Raw genomic sequence first — 22,707 nt, forward strand, 5'->3', positions numbered from 1 at the left:
AATGTTTTATCTTTGTTCGGTCTTTTCAATTCGGAGACTAATATGATGAATTGTATTCGGAGACTAAAATGATGAATTGTATTCAGAGACTAATCTTCTATTGTATTCAATGAATCTGTTGTTGATGTGTGCTGTCTATATTTTGTCCAATTATACATTTTGTAACCTATGCAAAAAACAGAAAAATAAAAAATAAAAAAAATCTAATATTCATACTAATGGCGCATCACATCACAGTGCGCCATTAGTATGCCAAAGGATACTAATGGCGCATCATTAAATAGTGCGCCATTAGTATGGCGAAGTTACTAATGGCGCATCTTGTTGTTGTGCGCCATTAGTATGCCAAAGCACCTGGGTATACATGGCCCCTTGGGAGGCATACTAATGGTGCACTGTTGTATATACTAATGGCGCATCCGAGGTGCGCCATTAGTATACCAGATACTAATGGCGCACCAGTGGTGCGCCATTAGTAAAATATACTAATGGCGTGGCACTAATGGCGCACCACTAATGCGCCATTAATGGCCAAATTAGGTGCGCCATTAGTAGGCCTTTTCCTAGTAGTGTAGCCCTCTATCCCAATAATAGCTAACATGTTGATATATGTGATATCTGATTCACATAAGGTCCTTTCCAGATTGTCACAGCCTTGGAAATGAAACCTCATATCCCATGGTTCATCATCATCCAAACTGCAAGTTCAGTTAGCATTACATTCGGTTAAGACCATTCAGTTTTAACAGTCAATTCAGATAACACTAAATTCAGTTAACAGTCAATTCAGATAACAGTAAATTCAGTTAACAGTCAATTCAGTTAACCACAATTAAGTTCATATTCAGTTAACAGTAAAAATCTGATTTATGTTAAAGCTCAGCTAAGTTAAAACTAAATTAAAACTAAGTTAACAATGAAATTCAGTAAATTCAGTTATCCACAGTTCAGTAAATTCAGTAAAAATCTACTTTAAGTTAAAACTGAGCTAAGCAAAAGTAAATTCAGTTATCCAAAAATTAAGCTAAGTTAAAACTAACTGAGCTAAGTTAAGTTAAAACTAAACTAAATTCAGTTATCCACAATTAAGTTAAAACTGAGCTATGTAAACACAACTGAGCAAAGTTAAAACTAAATTCAGTTATTCACTTAACAGTACATTCACTTCATCAAAATTATTCTGTTCAACTGTTGAAAATGAGATTCAAACCCTAATTCCTAAATTGAGATTCATACATAGGAAAGAGTCTAGCTACACTAGCAAAATCACTCAAAGTGTTCAACTACAGTACCATAATCACTCAAATTGTTCAACTACACTCGCATAATCAAAAAAGAGAATTTTGGAAACACTCACTCCACGCCGCCGAGGCCGGATGTGAAGTGGTGGCTCCGCCCTGGATTGGCCTTCCAGACCTGGGCCAGTTTGGCGGCCGCATGTGCCTCAATGTTGTCAGACTTGAAGATGTTGCAATCCTCGCCGCGCTCATCTCCGCCGACGCCGGCAGATCGAGAGGCGCCAAACGTACCAGGGAGCGCCGCCGGAGAGCGAGGAAGGACGGGGCGGCCACCAGCATCGGTGATGGAGAGGTCGCGATCGTCCCTACCGTCACCGGATGCGCCTCCGTCGTCAATGCCGACGCCGTCGTCAACGCCGCCGCCACCACCGCCGGCCACCATGTGGGAAGTGACCTAGGACGACTAGATGCGATCTGGGAGAAATGGCTGGGTCGGGCCGGCTCGTTAGGTCAGTGCGACGCCGTCTAACGGCGCGCGTGACAGGCGCCGTCTCCCCCTGTCCACATGGCGCCTGACATTGGGCCCAACAGGTCAGTTTTTCAATCAGACGCGCCAAACCGTGCGATCAGTGTTTTTTGAAAACTGTCAGCTTAAACGTGGTGGTTTTTTTGAATATGGTGGTTTTTTGCAATTTACTCTTAGGAAGTAGATGCATGTCGGCAACATTAAACTTGGTCAACAAGTTCATCTTATGAACTCCCACTCAGATAGACATCCCTCTGGTCATCTAAGTGATTACATGATCCGAGTCAACTAGGCCGTGTCCGATCATCACGTGAGACGGACTAGTCATCATCGGTGAACATCTTCATGTTGATCGTATCTACTATACGACTCATGCTCGACCTTTCGGTCTCCGTGTTCCGAGGCCATGTCTGTACATGCTAGGCTCGTCAAGTTAACCCTAAGTGTTTCGCGTGTGTAAATCTGTCTTACACCCGTTGTATGTGAACGTAAGAATCCATCACACCCGATCATCACGTGGTGCTTAGAAGCGACGAACTGTAGCAACGGTGCACAGTTAGGGGAGAACACTTCTTGAAATTTTTGTAAGGGATCATCTTATTTACTACCGTCGTTCTAAGTAAACAAGATGCATAAACATGATAAACATCACATGCAATCAAATAGTGACATGATATGGCCAATATCATTTTGCTCCTTTTGATCTCCATCTTCGGGGCTCCATGATCATCATCGTCACCGGCATGACACCATGATCTCCATCATCATGATCTCCATCATCGTGTCTCCATGAAGTTGTCTCGCCAACTTATTACTTCTACTACTATGGCTACCGGTTAGCAATAAAGTAAAGTAATTACATGGCGTTGTTCAATGACACGCAGGTCATACAATAAATAAAGACAACTCCTATGGCTCCTGCCGGTTGTCATACTCATCGACATGCAAGTCGTGATTCCTATTACAAGAACATGATCAATCTCATACATCACATATCATTCATCACATTCTTCTTGGCCATATCACATCACATAGCATACCCTGCAAAAACAAGTTAGACGTCCTCTAATTGTTGTTTGCATGTTTTACGTGGCTGCTATGGGTTTCTAGCAAGAACGTTTCTTACCTACGCAAAACCACAACGTGATATGCCAATTGCTATTTACCCTTCATAAGGACCCTTTTCATCGAATCCGTTCCGACTAAAGTGGGAGAGACTGGCACCCACTAGCCACCTTATGCACCAAGTGCATGTCAGTCGGCGGAACCTGTCTCACGTAAGAGTACGTGTAAGGTCGGTCCGGGCCGCTTCATCCCACAATACCATCGAAACAAGATTGGACTAGTAACGGTAAGCATATTGAACAAAATCAACGCCCACAACTACTTTGTGTTCTACTCGTGCAAAGAATCTACGCAATAGACCTAGCTCATGATGCCACTGTTGGGGAACGTAGCAGAAATTCAAAATTTTCCTACGTGTCACCAAGATCTATCTATGGAGAAACCAGCAACGAGGGGAAGGAGAGTGCATCTACATACCCTTGTAGATCGCTAAGCGGAAGCGTTCAAGAGAACGGGGTTGAAGGAGTCGTACTCGTCGTGATTCAAATCACCGGAGATCCGAGTGCCGAACGGACGGCACCTCCGCGTTCAACACACGTACAGCCCGGTGACGTCTCCCACGCCTTGATCCAGCAAGGAGAGAGGGAGAGGTTGAGGAAGACTCCATCCAGCAACAGCACAACGGCGTGGTGGTGGTGGAGGAGCGTGGCAATCCAGCAGGGCTTCGCCAAGCACCACGGGAGAGGAGGAGGAGGAGAGGCAGGGCTGCACCAGTAGAGGGAGAAGTTCTCATGTCCTGGGCAGCCCCAAAACCCCCACTATTTATAGGAGGAGGGGAGGGGGCTGCGCCCCCTCTAGGGTTCCCTCCCCAAGGGTGGCGGCAGCCCCCAGATGGCATCTGGTGCGGCCAGAAGGGGGAGAGGGGGGAGGCGCACCCAGGGTGGGCCTTAGGGCCCATCTGCCCTAGGGTTTGCCCCCTTCCCCACTTCACTTGCGCCTTGGGCCCTGTGGGGGGCGCACCAGCCCACCTGGGGTTGGTCCCCTCCCACACTTGGCCCATGCTGCCCTCCAAGGTTGGTGGACCCACTTGGTGGACCCCCGGGACCCTCCCGGTGGTCCCGGTACGTTACCGGAAAAACCCGAAACCTTTCCGGTGACCAAAACAGGACTTCCCATATATAAATCTTTACCTCCGGACCATTCTGGAACTCCTCGTGATGTCCGGGATCTAATCCGGGACTCCGAACAACATTCGGTAACCACATACAAACTTCCTTTATAACCCTAGCGTCATTGAACCTTAAGTGTGTAGACCCTGCGGGTTCGGGAGACATGTAGACATGACCGAGACGTTCTCCGGTCAATAACCAACAGCGGGATCTGGATACCCATGTTGGCTCCCACATGTTCCACGATGATCTCATCGGATGAACCACGATGTCAAGGACTCAATCGATCCCGTATTCAATTCCCTTTGTCTAGCGGTATTTTACTTGCGCGAGATTCGATCGTCGGTATACCGATACCTTGTTCAATCTCGTTACCAGCAAGTCTCTTTACTCGTTCCGTAACACATCATCCCGTGATCAACCCCTTGGTCACATTGTGCACATTATGATGATGTCCTACCGAGTGGGCCCAGAGATACCTCTCCGTTTACACGGAGTGACAAATCCCAGTCTCGATTCGTGCCAACCCAACAGACAGTTTCGGAGATACCTGTAATGCACCTTTATAGCCACCCAGTTATGTTGTGACGTTTGGTACACCCAAAGCACTCCTACGGTATCCGGGAGTTGCACAATCTCATGGTCTAAGGAAAAGATACTTGACATTAGAAAAGCTTTAGCATACGAACTACACGATCTTTGTGCTAGGCTTAGGATTGGGTCTTGTCCATCACATCATTCTCCTAATGATGTGATCCCGTTATCAATGACATCCAATGTCCATGGTCAGGAAACCGTAACCATCTATTGATCAACGAGCTAGTCAACTAGAGGCTTACTAGGGACATGGCGTTGTCTATGTATCCACACATGTATCTGAGTTTCCTATCAATACAATTATAGCATGGATAATAAACGATTATCATGAACAAGGAAATATAATAATAACTAATTTATTATTGCCTCTAGGGCATATTTCCAACAGTCTCCCACTTGCACTAGAGTCAATAATCTAGTTCACATCACCATGTGATTAACACTGACAGGTCACATCACCATGTGACCAACATCCAAAGAGTTTACTAGTGTCACTAAACTAGTTCACATCATCATGTGATTAAGACTCAATGAGATCTGGGGTTTGGTCATGTTCTGCTTGTGAGAGAGGTTTTAGTCAACGGGTCTGCAACATTCAGATCCGTATGTACTTCGCAAATCTCTAGGTCATATTGTAAACGCTGCTACCATTCTCCACTTGGAGCTATTCCAAATGGTTGTTCCACTATACGTATCTGGTTTGCTACTCAGAGTCATTCGGATAGGTGTTAAAGCTTGCATCAACGTAACCCTTTACGCCGAACTCTTTATCACCTCCATAATCGAGAAACATATCCTTATTCCTCTAAGGATAACTTTGACCGCTATCTGATGATCCACTCCTTGATCACCTTTGTACTCTCTTGCCAGACATGTGGCAAGGCACACATCAGGTGCGGTACTTAGCATAGCATACTGTAGAGCCTACGTCTAAAGCATAGGGGACGACCTTCGTCCTTTCTCTCTTTTCTGCCGAGGTCGAGCTTTAAGTCTTAACTTCGTACCTTACAACTCAGGCAAGAACTTCTTCTTTGACTGATCCATCTTGAACACCTTCAAGATCATGTCAAGGTATGTGCTCATTTGAAAGTATTATTAAGCATTTTGATCTATCCTTATAGATCTTGATGCTCAATGTTCAAGTAGCTTAATCCAGGTTTTCTATTGAAAAACACCTTTCAAATAACCCTATATGTTTTCTAGAAAATCATTTCTGATCATCAACATGTCAACAACATATACTCATCAGAAATTCTATAGTGCTCCCACTCACTTCTTTGGAAATACAAGTTTCTCATAAACTTTGTATAAACCCAAAATCTTTGATCATCTTATCAAAGTGCACATTCCAACTCCGAGATGCTTACTCCAGTCCATGGAAGGATCGCTAGAGCTAGCATACCTTTTAGCATCCTTAGGATCGACAAAACCTTTCTGATTGTATTACATACAACCTTTCCTTACGAAAACTGGTAAGGAAACTCGTTTTGACATCCATCTGCCAGATTTCATAAATGCAGCTAATGCTAACATGAATCCGACGGACTTAAGCATCGCTACAGATGAGAAAATCTCATCGTAGTCAACTCCTTGAACTTGTGAAAAAACTCTTCGCCACAAGTCGAGCTTCATAGACGGTGACATTACCGTCCACGTCCGTCTTCTTCTTAAAAATCCATTTATCTTAATGGCTTGCCGATCATTGGGCAAGTCCACCAAAGTCCATGCTTTGTTCTGATACATGGATGGTTTCTTAACCATTTGTCGGAATTTGGGCCCACCATCGCTTCTTCATAGCTCGTAGGTTCATTGTTGTCTAGCAACATGACCTTCAAGACAGGATTACTGTACCACTCTGAAGTAGTACGTATCCTTGTCACCCTACGAGGTATGGCAGTGACTTGATCCGAAAATTCATGATCACTATCATAAGCTTCTACTTCAATTGGTGTAGGTGCCACATGAACAACTTCCTGTGCCCTGATACACACTGGTTGAAGTGATGGTTCAATAACCATATCAAGTCTCCACCATCCTCCCACTCAACTCTTTCGAGAGAAACCTTTCCTCGAGAAAGGACCCGATTCAAGAAACAATCCATATTGCTTTCGGATCTGAATTAGGAGGTATACCCAACTGTTTTGGGTGTCCTGTGAAGATGTATTTTATCCGCTTTGGGTTCGAGCTTATCAATCCTGAAACTTTCTCACATAAGCGTCGCAGCCCCAAACCTTTAAGAAACGACAACTTAGGTTTCTCTAAACCATAATTCATACGGTGTCATCTCAACGGAATTACGTGGTGCCCTATTTAAAGTGAGTGCAGTTGTCTCTAATGCCTAACCCATGAACGATAGTGGTAATTCGATAAGAGACATCATGGTACGCACCATATCCAATAGGATGCAACTATGATGTTCGGACACACCATCACACTATGGTGTTCCAGGCGGTATTAATTGTGAAACAATTTCCACAATGTCTTAATTGCGTGCCAAAACTCGTAACTCAGATATTCATCTCTATGATCATATCATAGACATTTTATCCTCTTGTCACAATGATCTTCTACTTCACTCTGAAATTACTTGAACCATTCAATAATTCAGACTTGTGTTTCATCAAGTAAATATACTCTACATCTACTCGAATCATCTGTGAAGTAAGAACATAACGATATTCACTGCATGCCTCAGCACTCATTGGACTGCACACATCAAAATGTGTTACTTCCAACGAGTTGCTATCTTGTTCCATTTTACTGAAAAGAGGCTTTTCAGTCATCTTGCCCATGTGGTATGATTTGCATGTCTTAAGTGATTCAAAATCAAGTGAGTCCAAACGATCCATCTGCATGGAGTTTCTTCATGCGTATACACCAATAGACATGGTTCGCATGTCTCACACTTTTCAAAAATGAGTGAGTCCAAAGATCCATCAACATGGAGCTTCTTCATGCGTTTTATACCAATATGACTTACATGGCAGTGCCACAAGCAAGTGGTACTATCATTACTATCTTATATCTTTTGGCTTGAAAATGTGTATCACTATGATCGAGATTCAATAAACCATTCAGGTTTAATACTAATCTTGATGGTAGAGGGAGCGTGCGATGTTTGATCACATCAAACTTGGAAACACATATCGTCAGCTCACCTTTAGCTAGTCTTCGTTTATTCCGTAGCTCTTTTATTTCGAGTTACTAACACTTAGCAACCGAACCGGTATCTAATACCCTGGTGCTACTAGGAGTACTAGTAAAGTACACATTAACATAATGTATATCCAATATACTTCTATCGACCTTGCCAGCCTTCTCATCTACCAAGTATCTAGGGTAATTCCGCTCTAGTGACTATTCCCCTTATCACAGAAGCACTTAGTCTCGGGTTTGGGTTCAACCTTGGGTTTCTTCACTAGAGCAGCAGCTGATTTGCCGTTTCATGAAGTATCCCTTCTTGCCCTTGCCCTTCTTTGAAACTAGTGGTTTCACCAACCATCAACAATTGATGCTCCTTGTTGATTTCTACTTTCGCGGTGTCAAACATCGTGAATACCTCAAGGATCATCATATCTATCCCTGATATGTTATAGTTCATCACGAAGCTCTAGCAGCTTGGTGGCAATGACTTTGGAGAAACATCACTATCTCATCTGGAAGATGAACTCCCACTTGATTCAAGTGATTGTTGCACTCAGACAATCTGAGCACAAGCTCAACGATTGAGCTTTTCTCCCTTAGTTTGCAGGCTAAGAAAATCGTCGGAGGTCTTATACCTCTTGACGTGGGCACGAGCCTGAAATCCCAATTTCAGCTCTCGAAACATCTCATATGTTCCGCGACGTTTCGAAAAACGTCTTTGGTACCTCAACTCTAAACCGTTTAACTGAACTATCACGTAGTTATCAAAACGTGTATGTCCGATGTTCGCAACATCCACAAACGACGTTTGGGGTTCAGCACACTGAGCGGTGCATTAAGGACATAAGCTTTCTACTGTCCGCATAATCGCTACTGTCAACTTTCAACTATATTTTCTCTACGAACATATCTAAACAGTGGAACTAAAGCGCGAGCTTACGACATAATTTGCAAAGGGTCTTTTGACTATGTTCAGGATAATTAAGTTCATCTTATGAACTCCCACTCAGATAGACATCCCTCTGGTCATCTAAGTGATTACATGATCCGAGTCAACTAGGCCGTGTCCGATCATCACGTGAGACGGACTAGTCATCATCGGTGAACATCTTCATGTTGATCGTATCTACTATACGACTCATGCTCGACCTTTCGGTCTCCGTGTTCCGAGGCCATGTCTGTACATGCTAGGCTCGTCAAGTTAACCCTAAGTGTTTCGCGTGTGTAAATCTGTCTTACACCCGTTGTATGTGAACGTAAGAATCCATCACACCCGATCATCACGTGGTGCTTAGAAGCGACGAACTGTAGCAACGGTGCACAGTTAGGGGAGAACACTTCTTGAAATTTTTGTAAGGGATCATCTTATTTACTACCGTCGTTCTAAGTAAACAAGATGCATAAACATGATAAACATCACATGCAATCAAATAGTGACATGATATGGCCAATATCATTTTGCTCCTTTTGATCTCCATCTTCGGGGCTCCATGATCATCATCGTCACCGGCATGACACCATGATCTCCATCATCATGATCTCCATCATCGTGTCTCCATGAAGTTGTCTCACCAACTTATTACTTCTACTACTATGGCTACCGGTTAGCAATAAAGTAAAGTAATTACATGGCGTTGTTCAATGACACGCAGGTCATACAATAAATAAAGACAACTCCTATGGCTCCTGCCGGTTGTCATACTCATCGACATGCAAGTCGTGATTCCTATTACAAGAACATGATCAATCTCATACATCACATATCATTCATCACATTCTTCTTGGCCATATCACATCACGTAGCATACCCTGCAAAAACAAGTTAGACGTCCTCTAATTGTTGTTTGCATGTTTTACGTGGCTGCTATGGGTTTCTAGCAAGAACGTTTCTTACCTACGCAAAACCACAACGTGATATGCCAATTGCTATTTACCCTTCATAAGGACCCTTTTCATCGAATCCGTTCCGACTAAAGTGGGAGAGACTGGCACCCGCTAGCCACCTTATGCACCAAGTGCATGTCAGTCGGTGGAACCTGTCTCACGTAAGAGTACGTGTAAGGTCGGTCCGGGCCGCTTCATCCCACAATACCGCCGAAACAAGATTGGACTAGTAACGGTAAGCATATTGAACAAAATCAACGCCCACAACTACTTTGTGTTCTACTCGTGCAAAGAATCTACGCAATAGACCTAGCTCATGATGCCACTGTTGGGGAACGTAGCAGAAATTCAAAATTTTCCTACGTGTCACCAAGATCTATCTATGGAGAAACCAGCAACGAGGGGAAGGAGAGTGCATCTACATACCCTTGTAGATCGCTAAGCGGAAGCGTTCAAGAGAACGGGGTTGAAGGAGTCGTACTCGCCGTGATTCAAATCATCGGAGATCCGAGTGCCGAACGGACGGCACCTCCGCGTTCAACACACGTATAACCCGGTGACGTCTCCCACGCCTTGATCCAGCAAGGAGAGAGGGAGAGGTTGAGGAAGACTCCATCCAGCAGCAGCACAACGGCGTGGTGGTGGTGGAGGAGCGTGGCAATCCAGCAGGGCTTCGCCAAGCACCACGGGAGAGGAGGAGGAGGAGAGGCAGGGATGCACCAGTAGAGGGAGAAGTTCTCATGTCCTGGGCAGCCCCAAAACCCCCACTATTTATAGGAGGAGGGGAGGGGGCTGCGCCCCCTCTAGGATTCCCTCCCCAAGGGTGGCGGCAGCCCCCAGATGGCATCTGGTGCGGCCAGAAGGGGGAGAGGGGGGAGGCGCACCCAGGGTGGGCCTTAGGGCCCATCTGCCCTAGGGTTTGCCCCCTTCCCCACTTCCCTTGCGCCTTGGGCCCTGTGGGGGGCGCACCAGCCCACCTGGGGCTGGTCCCCTCCCACACTTGGCCCATGCTGCCCTCCAAGGTTGGTGGCCCCACTTGGTGGACCCCCGGGACCCTCCTGGTGGTCCCGGTACGTTACCGGAAAAACCCGAAACCTTTCCGGTGACCAAAACAGGACTTCCCATATATAAATCTTTACCTTCAGACCATTCCGGAACTCCTCGTGACGTCCGGAATCTCATCTGGGACTCCAAACAACATTCGGTAACCACATACAAACTTCCTTTATAACCCTAGCTTCATTGAACCTTAAGTGTGTAGACCCTACGGGTTCGGGAGACATGTAGACATGACCGAGACGTTCTCCGGTCAATAACCAACAGCGGGATCTGGATACCCATGTTGGCCTCCACATGTTCCACGATGATCTCATCAGATGAACCACGATGTCAAGGACTCAATCGATCCCGTATTCAATTCCCTTTGTCTAGCGGTATTTTACTTGCGCGAGATTCGATCGTCGGTATACCGATACCTTGTTCAATCTCGTTACCGGCAAGTCTCTTTACTCGTTCCATAACACATCATCCCGTGATCAACCCCTTGGTCACATTGTGCACATTATGATGATGTCCTACCGAGTGGGCCCAGAGATACCTCTCCGTTTACACGGAGTGACAAATCCCAGTCTCGATTCGTGCCAACCCAACAGACAGTTTCGGAGATACCTGTAATGCACCTTTATAGCCACCCAGTTACATTGTGACGTTTGGTACACCCAAAGCACTCCTACGGTATCCGGGAGTTGCACAATCTCATGGTCTAAGGAAAAGATACTTGACATTAGAAAAGCTTTAGCATACGAACTACACGATCTTTGTGCTAGGCTTAGGATTGGGTCTTGTCCATCACATCATTCTCCTAATGATGTGATCCCGTTATCAATGACATCCAATGTCCATGGTCAGGAAACCGTAACCATCTATTGATCAACGAGCTAGTCAACTAGAGGCTTACTAGGGACATGGCGTTGTCTATGTATCCACACATGTATCTGAGTTTCCTATCAATACAATTATAGCATGGATAATAAACGATTATCATGAACAAGGAAATATAATAATAACTAATTTATTATTGCCTCTAGGGCATATTTCCAACATACATATATATATATATATATATATATATATATATATATATGTATATATATATATATAACATAATGCATGTTAAATTTCGCATATATGTAGAAAAACATATGGCCCCTTCAAATTTTGTATTTTTTTGAGAAGGTTTCTTCTTCCTTCCGATCCAGATGACATGGGCGTCCCTTCCCTGGTCCGCGCACTGCCCAACAACGTGGCTCCCGAAGCTGTGCATGCCTCAAGGTGTCGGTGTTGTATACTAGGCCCAGGATGCTGCAAGCATGTGTCGCTCACCGCCGAGGTGTGGACTAAATCCATGACCTGAAGCTACCAGTGTTTCGTATGGGCATTGCTTGCTGCCATCCCGGGATAGATCCATGGTTCGAGTTCTTGTGACGGTGCTGCAAATCGCTCACCAACGATGCTTGCGATGCGGAACTCGAAGATGCCTGCAACATCATGGATGTTGTGGTATGCGCGTTGTTCACAACATCATATTTGTTGCAATATTTTTGCGGCAGAGAACTTGTTGCAGGAATACAAAGGAGAGTCCGGAGATATTGTTGCAATTTTTGCAACAAGGGTCTTATTGAAGTAGTTTTGCAACAAAGGTCTTATTGCAGGAATATTGTAACACCCCGGATATGACTTTCCCAATTTGTATTCCAACTCTTCTCGTTTCCGGCTTTAAGTTATTTTATTTTCTCGGGTTCGGGTCTTTGTCCCCGTGTGTTGTTATCGTTGCCATGCATCTCATATCATGCCATCATATGCATTGCATTTTCATAGGTGTTCATCTCATGCATTCGAGCATTTTCCCCGTTGTCCGTTTTGCATTCCGGCGCTTCGTTCTCCTCCGGTGGTCATTTCTACCTTTCTTTCGTGTGTGGGGATTAAACATTTCCGGGTTGGACCGAGACTTGCCAAGCGGCCTTGGTTTACTACCGGTAGACCGCCTGTCAAGTTTCGTACCATTTGGACTTCGTTTGATACTCCAACGGTTAACCGAGGGACCGAAAAGGCCTCGTGTGTGTTGCAGCCCAACACCCCTCCAAGTTGGCCCAAAACCCACCTAAACCCTCTCCATCATCTAGAGCGTTCGATCACGATCGCGTGGCCGAAAACCGCACCTCATTTGGACTCTCCTAACTCCCTCTACCTATAAAACTAGCCCCTCCTCCGAAATTTCGGATCATTCTACCCTAACCCTAGCCCCCCTCGTCTCTCTGCGCGCCGGACGTGTCCGGGCGCGCCGGACATTCCCGCCGCCGCCAACCAGAGTCCGCCACATGTCGCCACCGCGTCATCCGCCGCCGCGGTCCGCGGAAGCCCGCGGCCGGCCCTCCCGCGCCGCCACCGAGCCGCGCCCCGCCGCGCCTCTCCTCCGCCCTAGCGCCGCCCGTCCGCCTCCGCCGCTCCACCGCGCAGCCGCCGACACCCCTCGCCGGCGACCGCCGCCCTTCGCCGCCCGACGACGTCCGCCGCCTCGCCGCTTCCTCTGACCACCGGCGCCGCCCCGCTGCCGGCCAGATCCGGCGTCCCCATGCCCGGATCCGGCGCCCGCGCCCCTCTCCGGCGAAGATCTGGCCCGACTCCGACGACCCCCCCATTTCCGGCGAACTTCGATCTCCGTGCTGCTACAGTACCCGATCTGGATCCAGATCCGGAACCCTAATCCTCGGTTGACTTTTTGCCCCATTTCAGTAATATTTTGCATTATTCATCGCATCGTAACTTTGCATCCGTAGCTCCGTTTTGGGCATATAGCATATCAAAATGTTCATCTCAGAGAGTACATCATTTCATTCCATTACATCATTTTCATTTGAGTTCATATTGATGCCTGAAATGCTGATAGAAGAGTGCTACTTGAGATAATTGTCAGATCTGCTACTCCATTTAGATATTTGTCATTTTTGCCATGATTATTGTGTGCATGATATGCCCATGAGCTCTACATATGTTTTGTTAAGGGTTTTGCCATCTTTCTAGAGGTGCAACCCATGTATTTTTGTGATGTGTGTGGTGACTAGCACAAGCTTGCAAAGTGAGGCACTTGGTAATGCTGATTTCAGGGACTTAGCAATTCCACTAAGTCCTTGATCTGTTTTTCTCATATGGCGATATGTTCATGTTGTTTCCTAGTGATCCGTGCCTCTTTTGAGGATGATCAGTAAGGATGTTTTGTTAATCTTGTAGTGCTCTATCCATTCATGTCTTTGTTTGCAATTATGAAGCACCCTAGTTTGATTCAATCGAGCTCTACTTTTGCTACTTCGTGAATCTGGGCAGATTGTCTACTTGTTAGCGATTTTGACGATGATGTTGTAGTTGATCCGTGCATGCTATGCTATTGTTCTTGCCATGTCTAGCTTGCATTTTGTGTATTCTTGATGGGTGTATGCTTATATTGTAATGACTTGCTCCGTAGTGAGAGCATCGAGCTCGTAAATATGCCTACTTGATATCTGTTTTCAGCATGCTCCAGTTTTCATTAAGTCTGAGAACTGATTATGTTTTTGCCATGTTCACATACTTGCAATTGTATTTTCTGATCCCTTTTGGCTCAAGGTCACTAAGCGACTTTTGTTAAGCTCTTTGAGTAGCTCCATGCCATGCTTTACTTTGCCATGTTCAGGTCCTGTAGCATGTAGTTTTGTTGCTCCGAAGTGTGCTACCTGATCTGAAATTCCAGACAAGTGTTAATTTCATTAAGTCTGAAATCTGTTTGCCATATGCATTTTTGCCATGCTTGTTTGAACCTGTTAATGGATGAATTGGTCATAGCTCAGTGCTAGACTTTTGTTAAGCATCATGAATGCATCCCTGCCGTGTATTTTGATGCCATGTTTGGGTGCTGTAGCATGTTCATCTTGTTGCATTTAGATGGCTACTTGCTGTAAATCGCAGACCAGTGTCATATTTTAATTGCTTGCCATTTCCAAACCGTAACTCCGATTTCGGCGTTCTTTATATCGTTTTCAAGCGATTTCATATCATCTTTCCAGTGGCACACTCGGATACCCAAGTTGAGGCCAGGTTCATGCATCCCTTGACAAATCTTGCATATGCATCCCGCATCACATCCCGAATAGCATACCATCCTTGCATCATTTTGTTTGATCCTTGCGCGTGGTTGATTGTGTCCTTGTTGCTTGTTTGTCTTGTTTGGGTAGAGCCGGAAGACGAGTTCGCTAACGAGGAGCCCGTTGAGTTTGCTTTCGAGGATCCAGTCAACTCTGACCACTTTGCAGGCAAGATGATCATACCCTCGAAATCACTACTATATTTGCTTTGCTAGATGCTCGCTCTTTTGCTATGCCAATGCTACGATGCCTACCACTTGCTTTCAAGCCTCCCAAATTGCCATGCCAAACCTCTAACCCACCATGTCCTAGCAAACCGTTGATTGGCTATGTTATCGCTTTGCTCAGCCCCTCTTATAGCGTTGCTAGTTGCAGGTGAAGATTGGAGACCGTTCCTTGTTGGAACATTTATTTACTTGTTGGGATATCATTATTTTATCTTGTTATCTTAATGCATCTATATACTTGGTAAGGGGTGGAAGGCTCGGCCCCTCGCCTAGTGTTTTGTTCCACTCTTGCCACCCTAGTTTCCGTCATATCGGTGTTATGTTCCCGGATTTTGCGTTCCTTACGCGGTTGGGTTATAATAGGAACCCCTTGATAGTTCGCCTTGATTAAAGCTTTTCCAGCAATGTCCAACCTTGGTTTTACCATTTTCCACCTAGCCTCTTTTTCCCTTGGGTTTCCAGAGCCCGAGGGTCATCTTATTTTAGCCCCCCCGGGCCAGTGCTCCTCTGAGTGTTGGTCCAACCGAGCGATGTCCGGGGCTACCAGGGGCAACTCTGGGCTGGCCTACCCGACGTCTTGCTCATCCGGTGTGCCCTGAGAACGAGATATGTGCAGCTCCTATCGGGATTTGTCGGCACATTCGGGCGGTGTTACTGGTCTTGTTTTAACCTGTCGAAGTGTCTTGAAGAACCGAGATACCGAGTCTGATCGGAACGTCTCGGGAGGAGGTCTATTCCTTCGTTGACCGTGAGAGCTTGTCATGGGCTAAGTTGGGACTCCCCTGCAGGGATTTGAACTTTCGAAAGCCATGCCCGCGGTTATGGGAAGATGAGAATTTGTTAATGTCCGGTTGTAGATAACTTGAACCTTAACTTAACTAAAATGAATCAACTGAGTGTGTTACCGTGATGGCCTCTTCTCGGCGGAGTCCGGGAAGTGGACACGGTGTTGGAGTAATGCTTGCGCGGGTTGCTTTCTAGTTTCTCGCTCGCACTTTGCCTCCTCTTCTCGCTCTCTTTTGCGAATAGGATAGCCACCATATTTGCTAGTCGCTTGCTGCAGCTCCACATATTTACCTTGCCTTACCTATAAGCTTAAATAGTCTTGATCGCGAGGGTGCGAGGTTGCTGAGTCCCTGTGGCTCACAGATTACTATTACACCAGATGCAGGGCCTGATGATTCCGCTCCAGGTGACGCGCTTGAGCTCAAGTGGGAGTTCGATGAGGACTCTCAACGATACTATGTTTCCTTTCCTGATGATCAGTAGTGGTGCCCTGTTGGGGTGGTCGGGACCGTGTCGCATGTTGGGTTATCTTTTATTTTGACGCCGTAGTCGGGCCATGAGTGTTTGGATGATGTAATGTTATTTATGTACTTGATTGACGTGGCGAGTGTAAGCCAACTATGTTATCTCCCCTTTTATTATATATATCTTACATGGGATGTTGTGAAGATTGCCTAACTTGCGACATATGCCTTCAATGCGATTATGTCTCTAAGTCGTGCCTCGACACGTGGGAGCTATAGTCGCATCGAGGGTGTTACAAATATAGATAAGCAGTCGGAGATGTCGTTACAATTTGTACAATAGGGGTCTTGTTGAAGAATGTGCAATATAGAATACTTACCGTGCAAACTAACCAATTATTTACCATTCAACGGTAGCATAAAATTTAAAACAAAATAGATGGACACATATATGCAAATATTAAATTATTATTATCTTGAATATAGTGATAATAAAATAATTTTTTGTATCTTGAAAATGCTTTGGCAATTAAATGGATAAATAACATACTCCCGCTCATCATGTACCACATAGATGGATTTTTTGTACCTCTTCATCATTTTTAATATACTTCATAATGATTGCTAGTTCCGTGAAAAATTACATTGAGACCCCACATTATATATTATTTACACATAAACTGTATTTTTGCATGTAATAGTTATATAGTATTGCATAAACTAAGGGCTCCGACTATATTTTTTGTGTGAAACTTGTATTAAGCAATATTAAAATAAGTAATAAGGTATAGTGAGGATGATAGAGTTCTAATACTTTTGTGTATGTGGTATATTTGAACATGAGAGTACATACTCGTAGCAGTAAAAAAAAGAGCAATGCTAGACTCATGGGGTGGTTTTTTCCGTGTTTCACGGAGCTACCAACGTGGAGGTTTGAGATTGAATTAAACGGGTGGGAAGGGGCCCACCCCCCTGAAAATCAGGGAGGGGGATATGATTTTGGAAAATTAAGTAAAACGTTTGAATTAGTCTGTGTGTATAGTATTATTGCAAAAAATTAGTATATACTCCCTCTCTTCCAGACTATAAGACGCATCAGTTTCCACGCAAGTTAATATTATGTATGTTTGACCAAGATTATAGAATGGAATGTCGATACCGACAATACAAAACAAATAAAATATGAAAATACTTTTCTAGATGAATCTAATTATACAAATTTGGTGTTGTAAATATTGATACGTTTTTTCTAAAAACTTAGTCAAACATGCACATGTTTGACTTTGGAGAGAACTTATATCTGTACTTTATACTTCAAAACGAAGGGAGTATATTACATTTTTGAACAAATGAAATATATTAATATCATTTGGAGATACCAATTACACCCAACATCTGCAACAACGAAATGTCCGGATGCACACCAGGCAATCTCATACATAACCAGTGAAGACAGCGAACTCATTTCCACCGTATCTACCACTCTAATGTTAACAAGAACACCTTTATAAAAAAAACAAGAACACCGCACTCCACGAACTACATATGCATGATCCGCCCTGAAAGTGAAACGGACTGAACCTTTCCATAAACCTCCAGCACACAAGCTCCTTAAGTGTAAGGGCCCATGCCGATGCTGGAGCCGCCGTATGGAGCGCCGCCGGCGGCATCCCGGGATTTGGAGTAGCTGATGTAGTAGAACTCGCTGAGGATGGCGGTGAAGAAGGTGAAGGCTGCACCAGCAGCGAAGACGCCCTTGCGCAGCGTCTCGCAAGAGAGCGGGTCGCCGTTGAAGATCCCCCTGTACCGGGTGTGGTATGCATTACGGACTGATCCTGCCAGCAAACACGCCGCTGCGACGAGGAAGGTCAACCTGCAAATGGGAAGCAATCATATGAAAATTTCTCTGGGAACTGCAAGTGGAATGACTTGGTTGATACATTACGTCATTATCTACTTTTTCCACATTACTACAAGTTGGGCGCAGATCCTGACTTCTAAGCCACCTGACTTGAGTCAGAGAACCTAAACGAAACCTCTAGGTACTGAAAAACATTTGGTCGTGACACACAACAGCAATAAGGTGAAAGAGCATCAAGTTCAAGTTTCAGTATATGTATCGAGGGACACAAGAAGGAGCAGTCAGAAACAGTCCAAGACGTGAAACCGGTTCCAAACTGGTGAGAATGGTCAGGCAATGGCATGTCTAAATTAGTTCAAGGCTGGGCTAGCTCAGGAGGACACCAAGGAAGCGAAGCCCAATACATGATTTCAAGGAAGATCAGATAAATAATTGAGCCACACAGTGCTAAAAAAAACTGAAGTGGTTCGACAGTTCATTGAAAAACTTAACTGAAGCATGTGCTCTCACCTCTGGCCAAAAGAGATGAGCATATAAACATGTTGTCACTAATTTACTGTAACGGTACAGCTGTTGGTAGTGGTTAGCACAGCTACACAGGTATGAAATAACAAATAAGAGGATACTACTACAGAAGGTCTCATTAGCATTAGAGGAAAGAAAAAGAGAACTGCTACACAAATGAGGAGCTTTTCTACTACCTGCAGGGAAGCGGGTGATGGAGGTGAAGCTGGAGACAGGCTCCCAGCGGTGGGATCAATTCAAGGAGGGGATGGAGATTATGGAGGAAACATAGAAGAAGAGGAGGAGCTCAAGGCTGCGGAGTGCGTAGAAAAAGGAGCAACAGTACCAGTTCAATAAGAGCAACTACTCCTACTATAATACAGTACTAGTTCTGTGCCAAAATTTGGTTCAGTCAAGAGATTCTATACCCAACTTATAACAGATCTAAGGTACCTGCACAATTCTGCATCTCCATAACAGAACTGTCAACAACTACTAAATTTAGCACAAACAGAGAACCCTCAACTGTTCAGCCTTGGCAAATACTACCGAGCATGGTAAATTTTGATCTTGGCATCATTCCAGGCTGACCAAATTAGGCCGTGAGGGGGCACCCACTTCAGAAGGCAGTACGACTCTAGTAAAGTATTAAAGTAATTCTTGGCTTGAAATCAATAGCCAACCCAACACGAAACAAACCAGCAGCAGAATCGACACACACACACACACACAGATCTGAACCCCAATCTCAACCTCACCTTAGATCTGAAGTGAGGTCTAAACTTTGGCTCAAGCGCCATCGGTAAATTCAGACCACAGGGCTAGATCTAATCAATTTCAAATTGCTGTAAAGGCGGAAAACTGAACTGACGACCACAAATGTCAGAAGACAAACGAGAGGAAAGGAAGCTTAACTTAAACACACTGTGTAAAATAAACAGTTTACCATGAGAAGAGGAAGAGCATGAGGGCGCAGGCGCGCGAGCCCCCCGGCTTGAGCCCGCGGCCGCAGCAGAAGCAGCGGCTGGCGAGCATGACGACGGCCTGCGCGGCGACGAGGAGGAGCAGCGCGCCGACGCCGTAGCCGGTGGCGACGTCCGAGTCGTAGACGCAGTAGTCGTACTCCTTGGCCAGATCCGGCGTCACCGTGGCCTTGCTGCGGCGCTGCTCGGCGGCGACGGCGAGGCCGAAGGCGATGAGGTTGAGGAGCAGGGCGGACACCTGCACGAGGATGGACGCCATTGCCATTGCGCTCTGCCTCTCCGAGGTGGTTGCTTGCTCTGCTGGGGAAAGTGAGGTGTGGAGCGGGTTCCGTGTCAAGTTAAAAGGTCGCGGCTTCGTGTCGGTGACGCCGGCGTCGGCGTGGAGCTGGTGAGTGCGAGCTGGCTAACACAGACTCAGATCTGGGGTTGGTGCTTCCCGAGAAGAAAAACAATTGATCCGGTTAGTTGGCTGGGGAGGTGAGTGAAGTGGACTGCGTGCCTAACGGCAAGGGAGCGTGGAGCACCGCCCCGAATGGCCGCGACCAACCGAGAACGGACGTTTCGCTCTCGGCCTACATGGAGGCGTCTTTTTTTTTTTGCAAAATTCAAACTTTTTGCAAAATGCAAGTAAATAAGGGTGTTACCTCCTCCGTCCCATGAAAAATGTATATACATAAATTTTAGGACAAATTATGAAATGGAGTAAAAAAAATGCATTTGGACAAATTATGTTTCTTTGTTGCGGGCCGAGTGTTTGGGCCGGGTGTGTGCGCGCCGCTCGATCCACCTGGATCCAGCGCCCTTGTTTTGCGCCACGTCCCCATTACTCTCACCGCTTGACTCACATCCTTGTCTCTTCACCACGCCTCTCTTCCGCTCGTCCATCCCCCTGTTTTCACTTTCGCTGCGACCGTCATGAAAGAGTCAAAGCTCGCGCCCCTCCCCCTTCTCTATGCATCTCTTCGGACCTCCCCCGGCTGTCGTAGGTTGCCACAAAGCCAGCACACACCGCCACGCGCAGCTACATGGACAAAACAGGGTGTCCGGTGTTGCAAACCACAATCCCAGTGCACAAGAACAAGATGCTGCTACCACGTCTTATAGAGCTAGAATTGGCGCAGCGAGGTGCTACAACCAGCACGCGCCCGTGCTTCAACCAGCACACAACAATGCTGGGATGACATGTCGAGCTGCTACGAACTGGAGCGTGAATGGCGGCGACACCCACTGCCATCCTACTACTACAACCATGGTTGTCGACTATTGTGTTCGGCGAGGACAAATGCTACATCAGTCCACGTCGATGTTCTCACCTGCATGGGGACGGCGCCGTGAGAGGTGCTAGATCTGGCGAGGGTTTATTTTTTTGGAACCGACAAGGCGGATTGCGGGAAACAACAAAGTTATTGTCTAGAACCAGCAAAACGGATTGTAGGAACTGTGGTTCCGGAATGCTACCATGACGACTCTCTGATGCAACATCCATGATTGCCATGTGATGGAACCGTGGTCACTGGATGCTACATTCATGGTCACCACGAGCTGGAACCGTGGTCACCGGATGCTACATCCATGCTCACAACAAGCTGGAACCGTTGTCACCAGATGTTGCATCGACACCCACCAAATGCTGGAACCAGCAGAGACGAGTACTGGCAACCGGTGATGTTCCAGCCATCGGCACACTGCAAAGGGGTTCAAGACGGCGTCGCGGCGGGGCAACCACGACTACTTGAGGCGCTGCTATCATGGACGACCAGCTCGGGGCGCGGTGATTTTTTACTGGATTCAACAAGCGCGGCGCGATGGAGGTGGAAGAAGACGTCAAACGTTTACGCGTCACTTCAATCCACTTTGATTTGACGGTTAGGAAAGAGCGAATACAACGGGCAGGGCCAGTCGGATGACCGGCGCCTAGTAGTCGCCATAAAAACCATTTTGTGCACACAATTTGGTAGTTCGCAAATAGATTGTCTGCATTAGGGAAGCAATTCTTCCACAACGCTTGGTTGACTGGACTGAGTTGATGCGCTACACGATAGTACAAGAAGCAATAAAAATGACATCCATGTCTGTAGACCACCTAGCGACGACTACAAGCACTAGAGAGAGCTGAAGGCACGCCGCCGCCATCGGCCTTGCCTCACCGTAGCCAGGCAAACCTTGATGTAGTAGAAGTCAGGAAGTCGTCGTGCTAAAATCCCAAAGGACCAGCACAACATAACAACAACTGTCGCCGATGAAAAGAAGCGTAGATCAGAAGGATCCAATCTGTAGAAGCACAAACATAGACGAACCATAACCGAATCCAAGACGATCCACCAAAGACAAGCACTGACCAAATCCCTCGAGTTCTGCCAGAGACACGCGTTCACACACCCTTCGATAAAGCTAGATGCACCACCCGAATGAGGACTAAGCAGGGAGAACTTCATTTCATCTTCAGAGAGACGTCGTTGTCTCATCTTTCTGAGCACACAAACCCTAAACAAACCTAAAGAAACGCCTAAAGACGAAGCAGGAGCCCTCCCGCCGGCAAGGGATGGGATCCACAGTGCGGGAAACCCTTACGTGGGATTCGCTCATGGAAGGAACATGATGAAAATGTTTTGTGGCCTTCCACGCAACCAACAAAGCTTTAGCAGCCAAAATCAACGCCGGCATAATGGAGCTGTCAAACCGAGGATGTGATGTACGGATTTGTTGATTTAAAATGAATTTTGTTTAATGTGGCAAACTAAAACCGAGTTCTTTGATGCTACAACACTTTTCAAGTTGATCTTGCTGCATATGTCTTGCATTGGTTTCACACTTTTGGTGCATATGGTATTTGTACGGTGTTACAGTAGTTAAAACAGTACGTTGCCTAATACAGTAGTATCAATTTTCTGTTGCATTGAGATGTTTCTTATTGCACCAAGTTTTTATTGGCAAAAGGAGGAGAAAATACGTGCGAAACGTCAGGCTCCTAAATCTGCAGGAAGAGAGAAAAGGATCATCCAGGATATAATGACCGAGCCTGTGAAGTACTGATAGACAGTGGACTTGCAGCACTTCGGCTCATCATTTCCTGCCTCAGCCAATA

At 45.9% G+C, this 22,707-nt stretch overlaps 1 protein-coding gene across 1 annotated transcript; it reads right to left on the reverse strand.

Annotated features, from left to right (window-relative positions):
• Positions 1–17,607: 17,607 nt before the first annotated feature.
• On the reverse strand, positions 17,608–20,104 carry LOC123062997 (uncharacterized). Its single transcript, XM_044486698.1, has 2 exons — positions 19,586–20,104; positions 17,608–18,147 (listed from the first exon to the last, which is right to left on the reverse strand). The coding sequence occupies exons 1-2, from the start codon at positions 19,885–19,887 to the stop codon at positions 17,886–17,888; spliced, it is 564 nt and encodes a 187-aa protein (XP_044342633.1). The 5' UTR covers positions 19,888–20,104; the 3' UTR covers positions 17,608–17,885.
• Between the last annotated feature and the right edge of the window lie 2,603 nt (positions 20,105–22,707).

This window comes from Triticum aestivum, chromosome 3A (assembly GCF_018294505.1).
Source record: "Triticum aestivum cultivar Chinese Spring chromosome 3A, IWGSC CS RefSeq v2.1, whole genome shotgun sequence".
In the NCBI taxonomy this organism is placed as follows: domain Eukaryota; kingdom Viridiplantae; phylum Streptophyta; class Magnoliopsida; order Poales; family Poaceae; genus Triticum; species Triticum aestivum.

Excerpts from the sequence above, each read along its gene's own strand:
- LOC123062997 (XM_044486698.1), bottom strand. The coding sequence starts at position 19,887 with ATGGCAATGGCGTCCATCCTCGTGCAGGTGTCCGCCCTGCTCCTCAAC. Across the intron at positions 18,148-19,585 it reads ATGCTCTTCCTCTTCTCATG|GTTGACCTTCCTCGTCGCAG; the intron begins GTAAACTGTTTA and ends TCCCATTTGCAG.